This window comes from Microcaecilia unicolor, chromosome 7 (genome assembly GCF_901765095.1).
Source record: "Microcaecilia unicolor chromosome 7, aMicUni1.1, whole genome shotgun sequence".
Taxonomy (NCBI): domain Eukaryota; kingdom Metazoa; phylum Chordata; class Amphibia; order Gymnophiona; family Siphonopidae; genus Microcaecilia; species Microcaecilia unicolor.
The window spans coordinates 70,530,949-70,556,478 of NC_044037.1; the positions used below are offsets into that span (position 1 = coordinate 70,530,949).

At 42.0% G+C, this 25,530-nt stretch overlaps 1 protein-coding gene across 2 annotated transcripts in view; it reads left to right on the forward strand.

The window, feature by feature from the left end:
* The window catches only part of LOC115474265 (gamma-aminobutyric acid receptor subunit beta-4), a 318,482-nt gene extending 294,165 nt beyond the window's left edge, over positions 1-24,317 (forward strand). The window contains exons 5-9 of one of the 2 annotated variants that reach the window (XM_030209660.1): positions 2,418-2,500; positions 6,824-6,961; positions 9,860-10,012; positions 10,272-10,528; positions 23,946-24,317. In XM_030209660.1, the coding sequence (XP_030065520.1) occupies positions 2,418-2,500; positions 6,824-6,961; positions 9,860-10,012; positions 10,272-10,528; positions 23,946-24,317 (1,003 nt within the window). The remainder of the gene's footprint in view (positions 1-2,417; positions 2,501-6,823; positions 6,962-9,859; positions 10,013-10,271; positions 10,529-23,945) is intronic. The other variant, XM_030209661.1, reaches the window with a different exon arrangement.
* Positions 24,318-25,530: the final 1,213 nt, after the last annotated feature.

Genomic DNA, 25,530 nt, shown 5'->3' on the forward strand with positions numbered 1-25,530 from the left:
TAAGCTCTATTGAGCAGGAACTGTCTCTCTATGTCAGGTGTTCAGCGCTGCGTGCGTCTGGTAGCGCTATACAAATGTTAATAATAATAAAATAAGCAGGTAACCAGGTGAAATACATAGTTGAACATTGTCTTCTGCCTTTGAGAGAAAAAGCACCTACATTGTACAATAACATGGGTATTTTTACCCATGCTGTAAAAGAGTGGAGACAGGGGAAATTTGGAAGCAGTAGGCAAGGTTATATGATTTATGGTATGTACTTTCTACCTAGTCTAAAGCAAGCACAGAGTCCACAGATACTAAAGCATGCACATTGCTTCCAGGTCCTGCAGTCTCAAAGGTAGTTTCCATTTGAAATTTTGCTTGCAGGCTTGTAAGGTTTTGAAATTATGCCTGGGTTTCTTAATTGGATTGAATAATTACTGTTACAGGAGCGAGCCCTGCTGTTGTAAGAAGAGTAGTGAAGGATTCAGTCTAAGTCAAGGCAGCCCATTCAGTTCTCAATCAGAAAAGGAACTTATGTGCCCTCATCAAGGGGAGGGAAGATGGTCAAATAAAAAAAGTAATGCTTTTATCTTTCTCCATTCTGTTCACTCCTTAAAAGGTGAGGAAAGAAAGCCTCAAGAGCTCTCTATAAAGGTCTATTTTTAATTTTCTGAATGGGTTCTACTTTTAGCAGCCTCTTAGTTCACTACGTTGCTACTGGTAGATATATTTACATTCTGTGGCTTCCGGAGAAAGACATGCCCATTGGCACTACATAGCAAAACTCCAAAGAAAAAGATAGAAGGAAGAGGATAAAACTGAACAACAAATAAAACATGTTCTCCCTAAAAAAAAACAGTCCTCTAGGCTGCCCCTTTTTGTATTTTAGGGAAAAGAGGCAGTCATCCAAAATAGGATAGGAAATGCATCTAGAGACATTAACCAGAGTGATTCGGGGAAAACGGTCTATGAGAAAACCCAAGAAGGAAAGCAATCATTGGATCTTTTCAATAAAGAAATTTTTCCCCATAGAGGAAAACGTCTCTGTTGCATATAAGGTCCATTTTCTTTCTGGAGAAAATCTCATGCTTTTCTCCTTCTGCCTAGTTTAAAAACCTCCAGGGTAAGTGCTGAAAGCTAACAGAAACATGGACATCATTATGGAAGGGAGCTAGAAACAGGACAGATTTTCAGACATGTTTCTACATCTGCCAGCCCAGTTGAAGGACAATCCTGTGTCTGGTTAAGAAAAACAAAAAAAAGCAATTTTTTTACAATGGATTTTCTTAGCTAACAGTTGGTTAGCGGCTGAAAAATGTCCACTTTTGAGTGGGACATTCCTGCCCCCAGGATCATTGGATGGCTATATCAAGATCCACTACTGATATATATAAAATTCCTTGCTCTCTGTCTCTGGATCTATTTATAGTGAGACCAGTAGTAACAGAGATTTACCTCAAGGCTTCATCTTCTGCAAACAGTTTTTTGCAGACTGGAAAGATAAATTTAGTATACAGGGTTTCTTAAAGCGTCAGCTTCTTCATCTTCTATTCTCTGTATATCTTCTTTGTCCCCTTTCTCAGTCCTCTCTGAACCCTCACCTTTTTTCTTCCCAATAAAGTACTTGTATTCTGTATTGCATCCTTGTTCATAGCTGATCATTTATTCATGCATCATAAAACATGCATTGCTTGATTTATGCATCATGGATCTTTAATAAGTGATGAGGTCATGAAGAGTAGACATTCCTTCAGCACTTGCCACAAGCAGATAACAGAAATAGAACTAAGTAAAAAGGGTGCATGGGGGGGGGGGGGTTGTTTGGATTTTTTGTAAAGGTTGGGTGGATGTCTTAATTTCCCACTTCTCAAAAACCAAATCCAGATTCAAAATGGTTTCTTCCTTTCTGTGATTATGACAAAACTCCTCTGAAAACAGGGTGCAATCTCTTTGCCTCAGATAAACACATATCTAGTCTCTTTCCCTGGCATTTTTTCCACAAATCAATGAAATAAAAATACAATCTTCCCTATTTTCAAGAACCATATTTTTGATTTCTTTGTCACTGGCTTGTACAGTTGAGGGCATATGTTGTGTATTATGGATATATTGCAACATAACATACACATAAAACCTTTACTCTGTCTTTCTCCCCTTCTCCTTTCTTTTGCAGTACACATTTGATTTGCTTCTTTGTAACACACACACACTCATTCTCTCTGAATAAAAAAAAACAGCCTTGATGAAGTGAGTCACAAAAGATTTAAGCTGCACAGCAGCGGGTGAACTCCCTCCCTCTTCCCTGCTCCTGTTCCGCTCCCTCCCTCATTCCCCCACCCTCTTACTACTTCTTGCAGGTTGCCATAGTAACACTGCCCCCCTTTTTTCGGCTTGACTTTGATTTCTTCCTTTTATATTTTTTTTTCTTTCAGAATCACGACAACAGCAGCTTGCATGATGGACCTGAGGAGATACCCCTTGGACCAGCAGAACTGCACGCTAGAAATCGAGAGCTGTGGGTATTCCATATGTATTCTGGTCACTGCAGTTGCTGGATCTCTATGACTTGTTATATACAGGGAAGGGGAAGGAGAAGGCAAAGCTTCCCCCCACCCCAATTTGTACATTTACATTTTACTGTGCCCTCCCAACTATTCTCCAAACTGTCTCACACTCATTCCCTTATTTCCTATCTCATTCTTTTTTGAGTATCTCTTGTATCTGTGCATGCATCTTTCTTCTACAGTGGGAGTGCCTTGAGGAAAGCAACACTGGATAACCTACAGGTCCAAGGCGCTAGTATAATGCTCATAATCCACTCTCATGCGTCAGTTTTAATTTCCTTGCCCTCCGTCCTTTCTGCTATAATTGTATGTGCAGAAGAGCTGCTGGCCTTTCATAAGATGTGTTGCATCACAAAACAATCTTCACACAGTTCAGGTTAACTTTTGAACCATTTCTATGTTTGCTTTATAGTAGTCTTTTAGCTATGTGAGTAAAGAGAGTGTGTGTGTCCTTCAGAGCTGAGCTGATCCTGTGTCCCCTTTCCTCTGAGGTTGCTATTGTCCACTTGTAAGAGCATTATTTAGAGATGATGATGTCACAAAAGCGTATGGAATAGTAAACCAGAGCTAAGTTAGACCTTACTGATCTGCTTTGGTTTTTCATGCAAGAATTCAGATCAGAATATTGCACATGACATCCTATCATACAAATATACGCCTGTTTTGTCTCCTTGCACCTAGTGCCACCTATGATTATTTTAAAAACATGCGAAGGGCAATTCTATAATCTAGGCACCCGCATTTAAATGCCTCTTATGCACATAAATGTCTAGAAAGCTAGCATTTACATGCATACTGGTGTAAATGCTAGCAAGGCACCTAAGCAATATTCTGACAAATACCCACTTAACTTCCTATGCATGAGTGGAACGTGGGCGGGACCTGGACAGGGCTCCTAGTTAACTTACATGCATGACCCTGCTGCATTTAGGCACCTATACTTACCACAGATCTATGGCTGGTGCAACTGCAGGAACGTAAATCTTAGGCAGGCCAATATCAGGTCATACTAGCTTGCTATAACAGAACCTGAGTGCCCTTCTTCCATTAGAGAATAAGCTTCTTCTGCATATCCTTGGAGCACCTAAATGCAGACGCCTAGTTGTAGAATTGTCTCCACAGTGCATTGTAAAAATATTTAATCCCATAAAAAATTTTTTACATTCTACTGTCTAAAAACACAATTGCAAATGTATTAAAGGAGGAACTGTTCCTCCAATCTATACAGCATACTCTACATTTTCAGTGTGAGAAAACAATTATAGAAATATCCAAAACGTTATTAAGAATAACAAACCAAAGTCTTTGTCATAGAAACTTCAGATTAGTCTGTTTTCAAAAACTTCCTTAACAAGGCTCATAATAAGTTAAATATAACCTACTTCTTTCCAATCACAGGTTTCCATTATATGAAGTGAATTTTCAGCAATGAAATCTAGAGTAAAATTATTCAAAAATTACAGAATGGAAGAAGGCTATGGGAAAATTTCAGTCTGCCCGATACTCAGCTTGCAGCTGAACTGACCCCAGATATTCAATGCCAGGGCTTGTACAACTCCAGGCATTGACTATCAAGGTCTCAGCAGTCACCCAGAAGTTAACTGGGCGCTGACTGATATTCAGACCGGCACCCAATTAACTTCACCGCATAAAGGTTTTCTTTTTTACTAAGCTGCGATAGCGTTTTTAGCACGCTGTAGAAATCAGCTGGCGGTAAACACCAGGACACCCATAGGAATATAATAGGCATCTCGGTATTTACTGCCAGCTGATTTCTATTGCAAGTTAAAACCCTATCGCAGTTAGCGGGCTGGAAATCACCACTAACCAATTAAATTCATGGTCTGCCCTTGCCCTGCCCTCGGCCCACCCCTAACCTAAGAGGTTAGGAGATGACCCGTTAGTAGAGATATTCAGCAGCACTTAACAGGTTAAGTGCAGCTGAATATCCCTGGATAGCCCCAGGCAAGCCAATGGCTTTGAATATTGGGAAACCTTGGAGTATACCAACTATGTGGGTTTAATTTACCTATTCCTGGAAGCCTCCCACTTACCTGAAGCATTCTTTGGCTGCCTTTAATTTAAAGGTTTGACTGTGTGCAGGAGGATCACAGAAGATTTGTGTGACTCTGCAATTCCCAGTGTTTCTCTGTGGTTTTTTTTTTATCACAGGGATAAGAACAGTTGCTTTATATTGCAGTGGAGTTTTTTTCTTTCTTCACTTGAGAACTTGTTGGATACAAAGATCAGCAATGTTCAATATCTGCTACAATTATTAAGAACAGTGGCGTAGCGAGGGCAGCTGAGAACCGGGGCAGTTCGTCCCCCGGGTGCAGCATGGTACACCCCCCCTCGGCGTGTGCACCCCCCACCCCCGGAGTGCATTCTTACCACTGGCGCTCCACCCCGCCGAGTGCACGTCGTCGCTGGGAGCTGCGTCGGCTCCGTTGGTTCCCTGCTCTCTCTGCCCCGGAACAGGAAGTAACCTGTTCCGGGGCAGAGAGAGCAAGTAACCAGCGCCGCCGACACCCCCCAGCGGCATGCACCCAGGGCGGACCACCCCACCGCCCCCCCCCCCTTCCTATGCCACTGATTAAGAACTGGGTTTTGTGTGCCCTTGTGTTTTTTTAGGGCTCACTGACTGATCTTTATTGAGATTTTGCTCTGATGATACACAGAGACTGAAGAAACTGCAATTTAGGGTTTATGTTCAATGTTCTTTGTGGGATTTACATATGTGATCAGGGTATAAGTCTGGTGTGGATGGCAGTGTGAGTGAGTTGCAGGGATACTATTTGGTAATTCTTTTAATGCACTGGTTTGTTTTCACTAATAAAGATTTTGTAATTTATATAGAACAGGAGTACTGTTTGTTGTTAATGTTTTAGGTACTTCCTATTATATATATATATATATATATATATATATATATCCTATTAGGATTAAGATTTGATTTGTCGCCAGGTCCACTATTGCAAAGTAGAAACAGTATGGCACTGTCAGGCATTGTTGGACTGACCTGCCTATCAATGGGGCAGTGCCTGAGGACCCAGAGCAAGTGGGAGCTCACCCTTCTCTAACCAGTAATATATGTTGGATGGTTGGTTAGGGGCCCATGACCCTTATTATCCAGGGGCCCACTCCTGCCTCAATCCTGATCCATTTTTTCCATTTTAGACGCCCAGACCGTAGAAGTCTGCCCGGCATCAGTCTTATTTCCCAACTATTAGATTTGCCGCTAAGGCACAGCTAAGTTGTTTTTATTCCATTATCTTTCTCTATAGGAATCCTTTGTGCTTATCCCATGCATTCTTGAATTCTGCTACCATTTTTGTCTTAGTAAAAGGGCCCCTAAGTCTGAATCCAACTTCCATAGTTTCAACAAATAGAGTAATATAAAAGAGGGATTGTTTGCTTACTAACTAGGTAGGTTAAGCAGCAAGGACTAGAAAGGTGCAAACTGTAAAACTAAAAATAAAACAGTAACTCAAAGGAATTTTGTCAGAAGTTTGGAAAGTCCTGAAAAACCTGATAAATCCCATGAAACTCCTACCATGTTTTAAAATCTGTCTGTGCTCCAGGTTTGAAAATTTTGCAACTAAGGGGCCCTTTTACTAAACTGTGGCAAAAAAAAGTGGTCTTAACGCGCCCTTGCATGGCTCATTCCCATGCACTAGGGCCATTTTTACTGCAGGGTAAAAGGGGCAATTTTTATATTTACCTTATTAATGGCCATATGCTAATTTTTCCATTAGTGTGTAATGGAGGCAGTATGGGCTCACACACATTAAGGAGGCAGTATGGGCTCACACACTAAGCACACATTAATAGGTAACATACAGCAATGTAGCTACGCTAACTGATTAGAGCAGTACATGCCCACTGTCCACCCCCAGACCCAAACCCAAACCCAACGCTAAAATATTGCCTGAGTGCACCCCACAGTAAGGCATTATTTTGCAATGGTTAGCACTCATTGGTGCTTGGTATAAAGACCCCCAAGTTCCTTACAAGAACACGCATGTGCGTGCTTATGTTTCATTTTGAGAGAATGTGGCATAGATTATCATCTTCTGGCACTCAAGTAGATAAAATGACAAACACAAGTGTCGGTATTGCCAGTATTAGCATTTTTATCAATTTCATACAAGTACCCATGGTTGCAATCACTAGTGGCACTTCCACTAGCATTAGCAGGTGAAAACTGTATCTGTTAGATTCCCTGGCTGTTCTTCCAACTCTTCGTGCATAACACCAGAGTTGTCTTTCCTCAGATGGCTACACCACGGATGACATTGAGTTCTTTTGGCAAGGAGATGATAATGCTGTGACAGGAGTAGATTCGCTGGAGCTGCCCCAGTTCACCATCATCCAGCAAAAACTGGTCACCAAAAAGGTGGAGTTTGCCACAGGTGAGTTTTGCCATGGGCAGATTGATGGGATGACAGATTGATTTGTTGGGCATTAGTAAATGTTTTGTTCCTCTAAGTGGCATAGCAAGAAGATGAAGAGGAAAGGCAGAAAGCAATTGCCTGGCTGCCACAGTAATGGAAATTACTGTGAAAAGAATTATAAAATCAGAGTTTGAACTCAGACTGTACTCTCCGGTATGCTGTGCTGATAGCTAATGTTCAGCTCTACCATATGGTGCTATGGGATAAACTTTATACTGCTGACCATTGTACTTTTAAGAGCTCAATGGCAAATTGGGCAAGCCAATGCATTTATAACAGGGAGGTATGGAGATTGTCCTGAACTGAGCATAACTGCCATGCCAGTTCAACAGCAATCATTTAGACTGAGAAGAAAAAGAGGCAGCCCCAAGCTAAGTGCAGTTCTCCTGCTGATGTTTCGCTCAGCATTTAACAGAAGATTGATGCTACCATCACCACTGCATGTATGGTGGGGGCCAGCAGCAGCTACTCAGGGGTACTTGTAAAAGATCTGGCCAGGAGACGGTCTTCAGCTGGTGGGGCTTGGGGATACCCACCAGCTCAGGTATTTTATATTTTGAGTTGGGGGGGGAACGATGGGGTGGCAAGTGGGGGTATGGAGGAGGGTGAAGAGAAAACTTTATGTCAACCCACTTTGGGCTCAAGCCTAGCCACAATTATTCATTTGGGCACACACAGGTACTACTGCCAACATTCTTATCTATTAGCTTGACGTGATGTTCTTGGATGCCTTCTGGTTCATGATTAGGCGAAGGATTCTAGATATTCAGTCTCTATGGTCAGCATTTATTTCAACACCAGCTACAGCAGTCAAAGATATCTGTATTATGAATTGTAGCTGTTCTCTATTTTCATCTTTGCTCATCCCATTTTTATTTGATTGTGTCTCTTTATTTCTCCCTTTTTATTAATAGTGTAAACGGCTTAGCTGACCTTGCAAATTTGCAGCATATCAAGCCAAAATAAATTTGAGACTTGATATTCAGTGCTTGTATCTAGCTTAATATCTAGCTAGGACAGCGAGCAGCAGCAGCAGCACCGAGGAAGGAAGTTATCAACGTGGGTTACTGTTAAGACACATTTTTACCATTAAATTATGCAATTTTAGCACAAGTCCCATTTTATGCAGTGAGACCCCATGATAAAATAGTATGACTTGTGGTAACATAATTAATCTTAATGATAGCCCACATTGATAACTTCCCCCTTAATGCCTTAGTTACATTAAAGGCCCTGTTTACTAAGGTGTGTTAGTGTTTTTAATGCGCCTACAATTAGCACGCGTGCTAACCGTGTAGGTGCCTATAGGGATATTATAGGCACGTACACGGTTAACGCGCATACATGGTTAATGCACGTTTAAAACATTAACGCGCCTATAACGCAGCATAGTAAACAGGGCCCTAAAAGTGGTATATAATGTGAATAGATCCAATCAAATTAAAACCCCTGGATAGCTGTAGCTAAGTGAAATATCCAGATAACTTTGGCAGTTATCTGGATATTTACTTTTCAGTGTTAAAACAGAAATCCTTGCAGCACCCTATTACATTTTGCATAATTAGGGACACCCAAATCACTAGACGTGTGCCCTCTACAACATTTATCTGCTGTCTGCTCAAAAACTAGAGAGCTGTATAATGTAAGGTCTAACTGAAGACTGCAAGTACTGTGGAAGAAATAAAACAATTATAAAATCAAATTAATGTCAAGACTGAGTACAGGTCTTTGCAAGAAAGTTAATAAGGTCTGAAGAAAGCTACTTAATAAACCATGGATGTTTTATAACCACGATGAGCAATTATAGTTAGATTCATGCCAAAAAATTTTTAAATGCCAATTGTATCTGATTTTTGGCCAGTAGAGAAAGGAGAATCTAGGATTTGAACAACAGAAGGAAGAATCTGAGGCAAATGCGTCAAATTAATAACACTGCCTGAAACTTAAACACTGTAATAATTTTTGCAGCCTATATTCTCCCGTAGTGGTCTGTGTTTATTTTTAAATGCTGGCCACCATGAGTAAAATAAAAAACAAAAAACCACCAGATATCCAGATACCATCTGGAGCGAAATATCTTGGATTATGCTCTGAATAGCTGTGCCCTCAGTCTCAGTATCACCACTAACTGGATAACCTCTGCCCACAGACCTCCCCAGTATTGCCCAGATAGTGCCAAGGGGGTCAGAAGGAATGTACAGTGGCACTATATGGTTCATGCCACTGGATATTCTGCTGACCTGCATTTATCTGGTTACCAGCACTTGTTAACCAGTTAAGTGCCTTCGAATATCATCTGATGTCAATGTAATATAAAGTTCAAGTTATTCTCCAATAATGTGGTTAAGTAGCATTCACACTTTAATTAGATAGATTTGCTTGTCCAGTATGATACTGATACTCCTGTCAAAATGTTAGAGAAGTTGTAATGTGGATTAGAAAAAGAGTGGGCAGCCATGGTCCTCAAGGGCCACAACCCAGTTGGGTTTTCAAGATGTCCACAATGAATATGCATGAGATCTATTTGCATATGATGGAAGCAGTACATGCAAATCAATTATGGCCCTCGAGGTCCACGGTTTCCCACTTGTGGTTTAGAACTATAGATACATGCACTAGTGTCTACTTTCCTCACCCAAGTGTCCAAAGTCATTATTTTTAGAATGCAAAATAGATATAATTATAGCCTTCATGTTTTATTTTTAAATATATAAATTATGCTTATATGCACCATAACATCCCCTTGAAATCTCAGTTATCCTTGGATGCATCCAATAGATTGATTATGAATTATAACTGTATTCGAGCCTACATGCTGTTATTAGCTAACATCTTCTTCTGCTTTCTGACTGCCAGGCTCATATCCACGGTTATCCTTGAGTTTTCGAATTAAAAGGAACATTGGTTACTTCATCCTACAGACATATATGCCCTCCATCCTCATCACTATTTTGTCCTGGGTCTCCTTTTGGATCAACTATGATGCATCTGCTGCAAGAGTAGCATTGGGTAGGTTCTCTGCTGTACCCCTTTCTTTAGAATGTGCCTAACTCAATGAGACTAACCAAAAGTGCCTAAGATTCACCCCCCACCCCAATTATAATGCCTATACTGAAAATGGTTTTGAACACAGGTTTGATCTCCAAAATCAGTGGTTTTTTTTAATTATACCCTCTCAAGTAGTCAACTAGATTCAGAACAGCAAAGTAAAAATATCTAGTCTGAATTAGCCAAATTCAGTAATGCAGAACAAACTATATTGTTGCAGGAGTCACAACGGTGCTCACCATGACAACCATCAACACTCATCTGCGAGAAACACTGCCGAAGATCCCCTATGTTAAGGCTATTGATGTGTACCTTATGGGATGCTTCGTGTTTGTTTTCTTGGCACTTCTTGAGTATGCCTTTGTCAACTATGTTTTCTTCGGGCGAGGACCTCAACAGCAGAAGAAATTAAGTGAACGGATGACCAAAGCTAATAACGAGCGCCACCGATATGAAGAGAAGAGAGTGAGAGAACAGGTTTGTTCATTTTTCGTTGTCTGTTCTTCACTAATTCACTTTCTTTTAATGCTCATTCCATTATTGAAAACTTTTTTGGGTATTGGATCTAGAGAGACAGAAAGTCTGGTATTTCTCAGGTCCCTGAGAAAGGTTATTTATAGATATTTTGAGAGACACATGCTGAAAATTGAGTGCAATTTAACTTCATGTCAGTTTGAGAAATACACTGGTCAGTTCTCAGAAGCACTTTTTTGTACAGCAGCAGAAAAGAGGTTGTCCTAATTTAAATAGCACAGCTGTAGGGCTAGCAGCTGAATATTGCCATGATCCATACAGACAGCATCAATCAACATTGTCCACATATAGATAGCACTATGGTAGACACAGGATAAATTTAAATGCCTTAGCTCACATTTTTTTTAAGTGCTGACCATGGTACTTGAATGTTCACCCAATGGTTCTCACATCATAAGAATAAAAAGGCCAAGCAATAAATTATGCTCCTATGGATTATGTTAGGCACGTAGAGGCAAACTATACCTTGGCACCCCCATTTAGGTGCTCCAGTGCTGCACACAGAGTGTCTATTCAATAATGTTATCTGGGCTCCTGAATTCCATTACAGAATACTAGCATAAATATACATTAATAAGTCTAAATATAGGCACAGCAGTTTAGGCCAGGTCAATGGCAGGAGTCCATGGGCATGTCTAAGTGCAGTATTCAATCCCCTGGATTCTATATAGAGTGACTTAAGTTATGCATGCAAATCCAGTCATATTCAGGATTTTCATGCACAACGTAATTAGTTAACAAGCCAATCAGCACTGATAATTGCCAATTAACAATTGACACTAATTGGCATTAATTAGAATTTACTTGCACAACTGTCTAAGTGGTATTCTACAACGTGATTTGAATAAATTCTAAATTGCATAGTTGAAAAGGAGGCATGATTATGGGAGTGGAATGAGGGTCATCAGAATTTCTAAAATCTATGTGCGTTGTTATAGAATATACCCACTCTGCCCCTAATTTAGGCATCTGTGCTGGTATAACTGCCCATAGCTAAATTTAGTCATGCAAATGGGCGCTCGGCATATTCTATAAACCTTGTGGAAATTTAGGCATATTCTATAAAGAATGCGTACATTTAGGAATACTTTATAGAATATGCCTAGGAATGTTTTGTTTCGGTACCAAATTTTTAGGCATGATATATAGAATCTAGTCTAATGTGACTAACAGTATTCTAGAAGTTGCACATATAAGGGTGGCAGTTACATGCTATCCCCCGCATTCTATATGGGTCACCAAAATTTGGATGCATATCCCAGACCCACATGCAATTTAATTAGTTAATGAGTCATTTGCAATGAATAATTGGTGTTAATTGGTACTGATTTGGGTTGTAGTGTCATTACACACCCAACTGCCATTAGTTGCATGCCAGCATTTACACCAGGTTTCAGCAGGAGTAAGTGCCACGCCCAAAGATAGGTGCAAGTCCCATGCTAAACTAGTATTCTATAAAGGACACTCCATGTACAGTGCCCTTTGCAGAATGCCAATTTGGCGCAGATCGTCCCAGTGCCTAACCTTGGGTGCCATTTATAGAATTACTCCCATTGCACCTATGTGCACTCTTACAGAATGGTGTATAGGAAAATTACACCGGTAATACTTTTTTGTGGACTTATATACAGCTTGCATGTGCTCAATTAAATTTATTTCAAAATGACAATAAAATGAAGGATATATACCCAGCATTTTGGGACATTTTTCCTTGAAACTTTTGAGTGCCAGGTCTTTTACTCTCTGCTTCTCAATTAAGACATTGCCATCAAAATCCCTCTTGCTAGGTGACCTGCTGTGGAAACCTGTTGCAGAAAATTCTGTATAAGTGAATTTAGAACATAAGAGTAGCCACACTGGGTCAGACCAATGGTCCATCTAGCCCAGTATCCTGTTTCCAACAGTGGTCAAGCAAGGTCACAGTACTTGGCAGAAACCCAAATTGTGGCAACATTCCATGCTACAAATCCCAGGGCAAGCAGTGGCTTCCCCATGTCTGTCACAATAGTACACTATCTAGCTTATTTTCAAAAGGGAAGGACGCCCATCTTACGACACAAATCGGGAGATGGGCATCCTTCTCTCAGGGTCACCCAAATCGGCATAATCAAAAGCCGATTTTGGGCATCCCCAACTGATTCCCGTTGCGGGGATGACCAAAGTTCCTGGGGGCATGTCAGAGGCATAGCGAAGGCGGGACTGGGGTGTGCCTAACAGAGGGGCGTCCTCAAGCGATAATGGAAAAAAGAAGGACATCCCTGACAAACACTTGGCCAACTTTACTTGGTCCTTTTTTTTTACGACCAAGCCACAAAAATGTGCCCTAAATGACCAGATGACCACCGTAGGGAATTGGGGATGACCTCCCCTGACTCCCCCAGTTGTCACTAACCACCTCCCACCCTGAAAAAAAGCAACTTTAAAAACTTTTGTCTTTTTTTTTTTTTGGAGTATGGGTGAAGGACCTCCTTCGCTATGCCTCCAGTTGAGAATGTTCTTCGCTATTTATTTATTTAGAATGTGCTCACACCTTTTTCAGTAGTAGCTCAAGGTGAGTTACATTCAAGTACACTGGATATTTCTATGCCTCCATCCCTGCAACGGCAGTTGAGGACGTCCTTCGATATGCCTCCGTCTGTGCGACGGCAGTTGAAGAAGTCCAAAATGTGGATGTTTGTGAGAAGGATGTCCATGCCTGGATGTTTCTGTGAGAAGGATGTCCATACCTGCTATGCCTCTGACACCCCCTTTATTTATTTGGATTTTGGATCACAAGTGGCAGCAGTGGGATTTGAACCAGCCACCTCCGGATTGTAAGACCAGTACTCTAACCACTAGGTCACTCCTCCACTCCACTCCCTTGAAATTTGACCATTCCTGTGGGAGGGGGCAGTATGCAGGTCCCTGGGGGGGGAGTATGTGTGTGTCAGCGGAGGCATAACGAGGGCGTGGACATCCTTTTTTCAAACATTTTGGACGTTCTCAACTGCCCCCCCCCCCCCACATGGATGGCCAAATTTCAAAGGAGTGGAGGAGTGGCCTAGTGATTAGAGCACTGGTCTTGCAATACAGAGGTGGCAGGTTCAAATCCCACTGTTGCTACTTGTGATCCAAAATCTAAATAAATAAAGGGGTTGTCAGAGGCATAGCAGGCATAGACATCCTTCTCACAAACATCCACATTTTGGACATCTTCAACTGCCATTTCAGAGACGGAGGCATATTAATATCCAGTGTATCTCAATGTAATTCACCTTGAGCTACTGAAAAAGGTATGAGCAAAATCTAAATAAATAGCAAAGGATGTCCTCAACTGCCATTACAGAGGCATAACGAAGGACATCCTTCACCCATACTCTAAAAAAAAAAGACAAAAGTTTTTAAAGTTGTTTTTGTCGGGGTGGGAGGTGGTTAGTGACCACTGCATGCCTTTTTCCATTCAGTTGGTGCATCAGTTAGTCCACTGCAGTGCCCCCTAGAGTGCCCGGTTGGTGTCCTGGCATGTGAGGGGGACCAGTGCACTACGAATGCTGGCTCCTCCCATGACCGAATGACTTGGATTTGGTCATTTTTGAGATGCACATCCTCGATTTCCATTATCGCCGAAAACCGGGGATGACCATCTCTAAGGTCGACCTAAATGTGGAGATTTGGGCGTCCCCGACCGTATTATCGAAACGAAAGATGGACACCCATCTTGTTTCGAAAATACGGGTTTCCCCGCCCTTTCACCGGGACATCCTTAGAGATGGGCGCCCTTAGAGATGGTCGTCCCCGTTCGATTATGCCCCTCCATGCACTTTTCCTCCAGGAACTTGTCCAAATCTTTTTTAAACCCAGATACACTAACCGCTGTTACCACATCCTCCGGCAAAGAGTTCCAGAGCTTAACTATTCATTGAGTGAAAAAATATTTCCTCCTATTTGTTTTAAAAGTATTTCCATGTAACTTCCTCGAGTGTCCTCTAGTCTTTGTATTTTTGGAACAAGTAAATAATCAATTGCCTCCCTATGGTAATGACTTTGCTCTGATCATGGCTGCAATTTCTAGGCCCCAAAACTTGCATTTTAAATGTCAAATAACATAAAATACAGTCTGTACATATCTCAAGCCATTTGTTGTATACCATTTTGTGTAAGCCCTATCCCAGGCCCATTCTTACTGACCAAAGCTACAGAGTATATACTATTCATTATAGCCCTTATATGAAGGACAGGATTAACCTCCAGGATCCCGGCATAGAATGTATAACTCTTATATTAAATGAAAGCCCGTCTAAGTCCTGAATGGTGTTCGGTATACATTTACTGTCACAAATAGTGCAGTTTACTAACAAAAACCCAGATAAGAAGAGTAAAAACATATCGGACCAGATTTGGTAAGTGGCACCCAAATATGGGTATCATAAGAAATTGGTGCCTAGCACTATTCACTAAAAGGCACTCAGATTTGAGCATCCTTTATAGAATAGCGCCTAGCACCAGCACTTACATCTGCTGAAACCAGGTGTAATTTCTGGTGCCCAATTTGTGCACACATCCACAGTATTCTATAACACCTTGTACAAATTTCCAGAATGCCCCTGACCCATAATGCCCCTCCCATGGCCACCCCCCATTTTGGGTTGCAGTTTTATAGAATAGAACATACAAAGATACACCCACAATCCAAATTGGTGCCAATTAATATTAATAATTGATTGTCATTATCCAATTTAGCCGCACGTACAACTCAGGATCACACCCAAATTTGGGTATGCAAATTTGAGCAACCTATATAGAATTCAAGGGGATATTGTCTATAGAAAAACTCTTCCCCAATATCAAACCACAAAATCAAAATAACTATGGGGCTCATTTTCGAAACAGAAAAATGTCCAAAAGACAGCATAAAGTGGCAGATGGACGTATTTCTCGGAAAAACGTCCAAATCATGATTTTTGAAACTCATAATTGAAATCTTTTCTCTGCAGTTCATCTAAGTCAGAAGAGAGCATGTTGGAGGTATGTTCTGGGTGGGACTAGGGCGGGCATATGATGTGGACATTTTTCTGTGATAATGGAACATGGACAAAACATCCAGGCCAAAAAAAAATAGAATGTTTTTCTCTAGATCTGTTCAATGACTAAGCACTAAAAATGTGTCCAAACTGACCAGATGACCACTGGTGAGATGAAGGCATGATTCCCCTCCCAAAACCCAAGAAGTGAAAGTGACAGTACATACCAGGCTTTATGATAACAGCAGATATAAAGGGCATTCCCCTTAAAGCAGCAAGCTGGTCCCTGGAGTAGCCTAGTGGTTGGTGCAGTGAACTGTAGAGAAGGGGAACCAGGCCCATATCCCACTCTAACTGGTATACTTGTGGTGGAAAGTGTGAGCCCTCCAAAAACCACAAAACATCTACTGTACCTACATATAAGTGACACCTACAATCATAAGGGCTATTGTAGTAGTGTACAGTTGGATACAATACATATTTTGCTATTCCTGGAGGGCTTACCATACAATCAGAGTGTTGTTTCTAGCAAAAAAGGGGCCAATACTCAAATGCTAGGCCACTCTTCAGGGGTGGGGAGATCATTGAGGGTCCCACCCCTCAATAGCCAGGCCCCCTGCAACCAGTCACAGAATCTTTGGCAAGGCAGAATTGGTGTGTAGAGCCTGAGCTCTTTCATTAAAACCTGGGGTCTGTGGGTCAATTTTAGCAGACAATGGAAAAGGTGCCGGTACTCAGTACCCCCAAGTACCCCCTCAAAAAAAAGCCCTGCATGCAATATAAGTGCATCCTAGGTTGCCCTACTGCTCTGCTGGGATATCTACATGGCCAATCTGCTAAGAATCCTAGAAAATGGATCAATTGGGAACCCACGCCATCTTCCAAAAGAACAGGAAAACAAGATGGCATCATTAAAACAACTTTATCAATGGCAGACTTGAACAATCAAACTATAGTTGACTATTCAGTAGAATTGTTTAACTCACAAGGTTTTACTGATTAAAGTTCAAAAATCCAATATTGTTGATATAGAGAGACAAAACGTCCTGTCCGTCTCATATACGGCAGGAATTTGTTCAGTAGCATAAATCAGTGAACACATGACCCTTTTCTAAGCAATGAGGGACCATAGGAGAAAACACAGATGCAGTGTTGATATGACTGCAATGTTCAATGAGCCTAGATTTAACTCAACAAATAGTGCATCCCACAAAATCATCTCTCAAGGACATATGATGACATATAAAACAAAGGTGGACTTGCAAGTTGTAAAATGTGTTCATTTCTATGTCTCTTGACTTTGAGGGTGTGCCCACTGATCACATTTGAGGGCTGTAGGACATATTTTTTTGTTACATTTGTACCCTGCACTCTCCCACTCATGGCAGGCTCACTGTGGCTTACATGGTGCAATGGAGGGTTAAGTGACTTGCCCAGAGTCACAAGGAGCTGCCTGTGCCTGAAGTGGGAATTGAACTCAGTTCCTCAGGACCAGTCCACCACCCTAACCACTAGGCCACTCCTCATGCTATAGTGACCACATGAGGTATGACCCCACTGAGAAATAGACTCAGAAGCTGTTGAAGAGCATCTGGAATGTACCAAATAACCAAGTTTTTTCCCCTAGAAAACGTAATATAGGAGCCCTCAAAAAAAGTGGAATTAAGTTCCAGAATGTTCCAGTGGGTTTTTTTTTAATTACTTTTAAAGTTTACAACAAAGAAAGCCTTCTCTGAATAGATAACAAACAATTATAAGAAAATATCTATCCATTAATAAAGAATACAGAAATATATTAAGAGGATAATAGTCCACAACAGGAAAAGGAACAAAAATTAAGAAAGCCATAGGAAGCTGGCATTTTAAAGCAAAAATTTAAAGTAACAGAGCATTTTCCTCTTATACTACTCAGGACTTGTTTTACAAAGCCACGCTAGTGATTCCCACATGGGAAATGAGAGGAAGCCCATTCAATTCCTATGGGCTTCCTCTCATTTGCCGCACTGGAATCACTAGTGTGGCTTTGTAATAGAAGCCCTTAGTATCCGGAAATAACTGATGCAAAAGCCATTTAAACTTAATCAAATTGAGATACCTCTCCCTTCCAGAAAAAAAATATTAACTGAGAAACATCATTAAAAACATACTTATGGCTTTGATAGGAAATTAAATATTTACAGGGAAATCTTAATCGAAACAAAGCCCCAAGTGATATTACACACTGCCTGAGTTCCAAAAATTGCTTCCTCCTAAGTTGAGTCAATCTTGATTTTTTTTCCCCCATAGAAATGAGTATCCTGTGCTTGGAAAAAGAGTTTCATAATAGCATCTTTAGCCTGATAAAAAATGAACAAAACCAGAACGTGGCAGCATGCTTCGGGCAATGTTCAGAGCCAATGTAGAAATTGTTTACTCAATGTATCCTTTGCTGTATCTTGTGGTAATAAATCCGGGTTAGCATATAATGCCCTGAGATATGCATTAAGTATAGCCCTGTGAGGATGTCCTCTATTTTCTGAATTTGGTGCTTCAAAATCGTGGCTTGCTCTTTAAAATCAGAAAGAGTACAGCAAATCTAGACCATTGCAAGTTAACTGTTCCTCAGGAAGATTTATCCGAAACAAGGCGCTCTGTCGAACAGCAGTTACATAACACTTTTTACATAACAGCAGTTACATAACAAGTTTTTGTGCTTTGAAATAAATTTCAATATATGTTCAAATTTCTTATCAAAGCCTGTTTGGCAATTTGGGCACTTGTAGGGCCCTCTAAATGCAGCAGCATGGGGTGTGGATTCAAACTTGAAGCCACTGTTATTTATTTTTCAACATTTTATTAGTTTTCCATACAGACCCCCAGATATTCAGCCGGCATCAGGCTGTGTGGCGATTGCCCGATGCCGATGCTCAGACCGGCTATTCAATGCCGACCTGTATCCCGTGACCGGCATTGAATATCTGGTTTCGCTTTTGACCACAGCAACTTAACCAGTTAAGCTGATATTCAACGCTAACCAGTTAAGTGCTTAGTGGTTAAAGGTAGGCCTGGTGGAGGGGCATAATCGAACGGGGACGACCATCTCTAAGGGCGCCCATCTCTAAGGACGTCCCGGCGAAGGGGAGGGGAAACCCGTATTATCAAAACAAGATGGTCGACCTTAGAGATGGTCATCCCCGGTTTTTGGCCATAATGGAAACCGAGGACGCCTATCTCAAAAACGACCAAATCCAAGCCGTTTGGTCATGGGAGGAGCCAGCATTCATAGTGCACTGGTCCCCCTGACATGCTAGGACACCAACCGGGCACCCTAGGGGGCACTGCAGTGGACTTCACAAATTGCTCCCAGCTACATAGCTCCCTTACCTTTGGTGCTGAGCCCTCCAAACCCCCACCCCCAAAACCCACTCCCCACAACTGTACACCACTACCATAGCCCTAAGGGGTGAAGGGGGGCACCTACATGTGGGTACAGTGGGTTTGTGGTGGGTTTTGAAGGGCTCACATTTACCAGCACAAGTGTAACATGTAGGGGGGGATGGGCCTGGGTCCGCCTGCCTGAATTGCACTGCAACCACTAAAACTGCTCCAGGTACCTGCATACTGCTGTCATGGAGCTGGGTATGATATTTGAGGCTGGCATAGAGGCTGGCAAAAAATATATATATATTTTTTTTTAGGGTGGGAGGGGGTTGGTGACCACTAGAGGAGTAAGGGGAGGTCATCCCTGATTCCCTGCGGTGGTCATCTGGTCAGTTTGGGTACCTTTTTGAGGCTTGGTTGTGAAAAAAAATGGACCAAGTAAAGTCGACCAAATGCTCATCAGGGACGCCCTTCTTTTTTCCATTATTGGCCGAGGACGCCCATCTCTTAAGCATGCCTCAGTCCCGCCTTCACTATGCCTCCGACACGCCCCCATGAACTTTGGTCATCTCTGCAACTGACTGCAGTTGAGGGCACCCAAAATTGGCTTACGATTATGCCGATTTGGGTGACCCTGAGAAAAGGACGCCCATCTCCCGATTTGTGTCGGAAGATGGGCGCCCTTCTCTTTCGAAAATGCCGCTGATAGTCATTAGGAGTCTCCTGCTGTTATAGATCTAGGATATGGCTACTGCAGTAACATCCCAAGATAGTACTGTAACAAAATGCTAAATTCCTCTAATCTGCTGTACTTGGCATGACCCTGTTATTGGGACAAACAACTCTAGAAGAAATTCCAATAAGATTGTTTACTCAATTAAAATGTATCCTTTTTTCATATATAGACAGGATATTCTGTAATGAATTCAGTTTTTGATTTGTTACCTTTCACTGAATAAATTACATAAAACTCTATGCTATAGAAGGAACTCAGCTCTAATACATAATTATCTCACACAAACAGGTTTAGTATTGCTAATGAAGTCTCCTCTCGCAGATTCCCTGAGAGAAAACACATATGCGTTGATAGGTCAAAAAAATTAAGTGGCCCTTTTGTCTAAGCTGCATTAAGCTGCTAGCATGGGTTTTACTACATGTTAAACGCAATGTGGATCCACACTAACACCCCCCCCCCCCCCCCCCGTTTACCAAGCCTCGCAGCATTGCTGACACAGCCCATTCAAAGTGAATGGACTGTGTCGGCAGTACTGCATCACCAGCCGCTAGCTCAACTTTGTAAACAGGGGCCTAACATTTAACATGCATTGATAGGCTCTGCGGTAAAAATTCCCATGCTAACCACATAATGTGGGAATGGGTAGGAATCATGTAGGAACCAGGATGCATAGAGGAGTGGCCTACCCTGAGAGCTAACACGTGGGGTGTTACTGTGCACTAGCTGTCAAGACTGCCAATAGTGTGGCTGCAATTAATGGTGGTAGTGCAGCTTTCCTGCCATCTTCCAGTGCCTCCAGATCTTACTTCCTGTTGCACCAATCCTCCTCAATGTCTGATCCCCAACCTGACTTCTCCTGATCCCTCAGCATCAAACTCCAACTCCCAACATCAAAACCTGCCCTGATCCCTACCCTGTCCTCACCCCAATCTCCCCTTGGACTCCCGCAGGGGTCTCTAAATGGTAGTTCAGGGCTTCTGTTTGACAGCGGGTTGGCACAGTCTTCCAAAATGGCACCTCTGCCCCCCTAGTGGTATCACCACTAGGGAGCACCCTTCCACAGAGGTCAGAGGTAGCATTTTAAAGGACTGTGCTGACCAGGGTGACAGCAGATGGAAACTGCTGCCATACAGAAGCCCTGAAAAATTGACAGATTCCTGGGTGAGTCCTTTCGATAATACGGTTTGGCCTGGCCAAATGCCAGAGTTCGTCGGGTTTGAGATGGCTGGTTTTGTTTTTCAGCGATAATGGAAACTAAAAGCGGCCATCTCAACCCCGGCTAAATCCAAGGCATTTGCTCGTGGGAGGAGCCAGCATTTGTAGTGCACTGGTCCCCCTGACATGCCAGGACACCAACCGGGCCCCTAGGGGGCACTTCTAAAATTTTTTTTAAAATATACAAATATCTCCAAGGTGCATAGCTCCCTTACCTTGGGTGCTGAGCCCCCCAAAACCCACTCCCCACAACTGTACACCACTACCATAGCCCTTATGGGTGAAGGGGGGCACTTAGATATGGGTACAGTGGGTTTCTGGTGGGTTTTGAAGGGCTCACATATACCACCACAAGTGTAACAGGTAGTGGGGATGGGCCTGGGTCCACCTGCCTGAAGTGCACTACAACCACTAAAACTGCTCCAGGGACCTGCATACTGCTGTTATGGAGCTGGGTATGATATTTGAGGCTGGCATAGAGGGTGGGAGGGGGTTAGTGACCACTGGGGGAGTAAGGGGAGGTGATCCCCGATTCTCTCCTGTGGTCATCTGGTCAGTTCGGGCACCTTTATGTGGCTTGGTCATAAGAAAAAAAGGACCAAGTAAAGTCGTCCAAGTGTTCATCAAGGATGCCCTTTTTTTTCCATTATGGGTCGAGGACGCCCATGTGTTAGGCACACCCAAATCCTCCGACATGCCCCCAGGAACTTTGGTCGTCCCCACGACTGAAAGCAGTTGGGGTCGCCCAAAATCGGCTTTTCATTATACCGATTTGGGCGACCCTGTAAGAAGGACGCCCATCTTCCAATTTGTGTCGAAAGATGGGCGTCCTTCTCTTTCGAAAATAAGCCTGAAAGTAACCAAAAACAATATCTTTCTACTGGATCCTTGTCTTTAATATCTCTTGTTTATGTAGGATGTTCACTTGTACTTGGTGAAGAAATGGAGCCATGTAATGATAAAAAATATATATCAGGGATTAGCCTCTGCCACAGTAGTCATGGTAAAACACTAATAGAGTAGATATTCAGCCAGTAGCGGTCAACAGTTTTTAAATACTGACCAAGTCTGGCTAAATTAGATATCAGGCAAGACCTACATAACTTTTAAAAATATATCCCCCCCAAGCACCCAAAGTAGCTCACCTGCTTTTGTTCTCCTTCTACCCATCCCATGCCAGTAAGCAACCCCCCTCCCCCCCCAAGAAACGTCCCCACAACCCACAACCTCCCCAGCATTTTCTGAGATAACTGCAAGGGACATGAGTGATTGGGCTTTGCTCCTGTACCACCAGGGATACAGGCAGGGGGTTATGGGGACATTCCATGGGGAGGGGTTGCTTATTGGCGCAGGATGGGGAAGGGGAAGGGAAGGAGGCAGGCTGTTTTGTAGGGCTGAAATTCACTACTGTGACCCATGTAGCTGCACAGACCAAGTTAGGACAGCTTTTGAGTTGTACTAACTTGACCAGGTTGGCTATGTGAGTACTGAATATTGTCAGCACCCATACAACCTCCAGGTCCTCCCCAATGCCACCCCCTGTACCGCCCCTGACCCCACATTTTTTGGGCTGGTCAGAGCCACTACTACTACTATTACTACTACTATTTAGCATTTTTATAGTGCTACAAGGCGTACGCAGCGCTGCACAAACATAGAAGAAAGACAGTCCCTGCTCAAAGAGCTTACAATCTAATAGACAAAAATAAAGTAAGCAAATCAAATCAATTAATGTGTACAGGAAGGAGGAGAGGAGGGTAGGTGGAGGCGAGTGGTTACAAGTGGTTACGAGTCAAAAGCAATGTTAAAGAGGTGGGCTTTCAGTCTAGATTTAAAGGTGGCCAAGGATGGGGCAAGACGTAGGGGCTCAGGAAGTTTATTCCAGGCGTAGGGTGCAGCGAGACAGAAGGCGCGAAGTCTGGAGTTGGCAGTAGTGGAGAAGGGAACAGATAAGAAGGATTTATCCGCTATTCAGTGGCACTGCCTGGTTAAGTGCCGCTGAATATTGGCAGTTGGGCAACTTTGGGTGATTTAAGCAAGCCTGAGCCTCTCCTGTCCTCTTAAATCGCTTTGAAAATGACATTAGTAATGACATTTACAATAGACTATGGCTTTATGACTTCATTGATTTTTATAGTATTGTCCTACTTTAAAAATGCACTCAGTTTCCTCCTGTTACTCTTTCTTTTTTGCCATTTGTAAGGAAACCCTGTAACTGTGTCACTGTTGCTGTCTCTTATATTTGTGTATTTGTCTCTCTCATGCTTTCTTTCTTTCTGTCTCTCTTCCTTATGCTTTTTTTTCTCTTGGTTTGTCTCCTCTAGGTTGAGCATGTTACATGATTTCATTTAGGTCAGTATTCAGAAGGAGTTATGGGGGCAAATCCATTTTACTTTGCTGTATGAAATCTGATAGCTTGCCTATGGTGTAACTGTTTAGAATGCTGCACCAACATGTGTAACGTGCAAAGCATCTAAGTGCAAAGGGGATGTACACAGGGGAGGAACGTAAGGGAGCTCCCATTCACAAGCTAACTTGCAGAATACTGTAAGTTACACGTGTCCCTCTATGGCTGCAATACGTGCAAGTACCTAAATGTTAGACATGTCTCTACTGACTTATGCTAGTATTCTATAATAGAATTTAGGATCGTACTGTGTGTCCTTGCTTAATGGAGGTGCCCACTTATAGAATTGCCCTCCACATGTTTACCACTGGCTGATCAACGAATATCCATTCCCTTTTCTAGACTAAGAATAAAATTCATTACAGACTGTAATTCCTGACTTTTGGCGAACATAAGAAATATACAAGCTTTTGAGATCACCAACATCTCTTCTTCAGCATTATCTTTGCTTTATTCTTATATTAGTCAAAATGTATCATAATCTGCAAAATATCCAGTGTTCTCCAGGATCAATATGCCTATGGAAACTCTGCCGTACCATATTGTTCTCTCTATCATTCTCTTCTCTTTCTTATCATTTTCTTCTGCCCAAGGTCAAGCATTTAGTACAGGTTCATTTTTATATTATTTTGTCTTTTGTAGGTGGACCCCTATGGCAACATTCTTCTGAGCACCCTAGACATGAACAATGAGCTGATGCCTTCTGAAGTGGCAAGTAGTGTCAGTGACTCCAGAAACTCCGTCATGTCCTTTGACAGCTCAGGAATTCAGTTCCGGAAACAACTGACCTCTCGGGATGGCTTTGGTCATGCCACTTTGGACCGTCATGCCCCATTGACCGCTACTGTGGCCCGCAACCGTGCCAACTGCCGCCTGCGTCGGCGCTCCTCCAAGTTGAAGCTCAAAATCCCAGACCTGACTGATGTCAGCACCATTGACAAGTGGTCTAGGATCATTTTTCCTATCACATTTGGATTTTTCAACCTGGTTTATTGGCTATACTATGTAAATTGATACCTGTCATCTCCAGAAGAGAGCAAAAGACACTCGGGAAATGACACATGGGAGTGCTTTTTTCGGGGGGAGGGAGGGCAGTGAGGGTTGACATTTTTGTTCCCTTTCAGCACACAGGAAATACAGAGAGAGGGAATCTTTCTCAATGCAAATGCATTTTTTTGATTTCTTACAGGATAATTTCACCATTGTAAAAAAAAAAAGAAAAAACAAAAAAAAAACAGGAAACAAAGGAGATGGAAAAAAAAAAACAAAAAAAAACCATGCAGAAATTTTTTTAAAAACCTTTAAACAAGAATCAAGAATGGGGAGGGGGAGGGACAATAGGTTACCTTTGAATGTGCAATGCTTACGAATAGGCTGACATCCATTTCATTCTTGCTAGTGTAATTTGATTTTGAAATTTTGTTTTCCGACTAATTTTTCAGTCTTGTACTTCATCGCACTTTTCTCGTTAATTCCTGGATGGCTCCAATGAGAAAGGGTTTGTTGCAGTGCATGAGTTTTCTTCTTGCTTATAAGAGAAAATGGGATCTTAAAAAAATGGATCTGTTCAACTTAGTCTGGAAAGATGGTAAGGATTTGGTTAAAATGGTGATGGGGAAAGAGAAAGGATGCATTAGGAGATTCTAAAATGCATCGTTGTAAAAGGTGTATGTGGGCATATGTGCAGTATGTGCCAATGCATGCCTACCAGCACGCCTTTTTTGAAAAGGAAATAAGATTTTGTAATACTTTTTATATAATGAAATAGAGAAATGAGGCAAAGTTCATGTCAAGCATTACAGAGAGCGACAGAACTCTGTATATTTGATTCCAGTACTGGAGAGACCTCTCGCCTGCCTCTGCTGAGCATTTTCTTACAGTGTTTTCTCTAGTAAAATGAAACAAAATGTATTTAGAGAGAGGGCGACAAAGCATAAGAGAACACAAGTAAAAGAATACTGTACTAATTTGACTGACGCACCTGAGAAGTTGAAAAACCAATATGTCCAGCCACTTTGATATTTTGGCCCTGCCTCACCGTAGAACCATTTTAGAATGTGAAGGGGACAGTCAAATGTATTTTCATTTTGGTCCTCTTTCTGCTTCTGTCTCCTTCTGTGCCCAAACAACTTCTTTCTGAAATATCTTCAGAATTTTGAATCTTAATATTTTTCATAAGAAAATATAACAAAAGTCAAATTGTACATATGTAGAATGATGAGGCAAG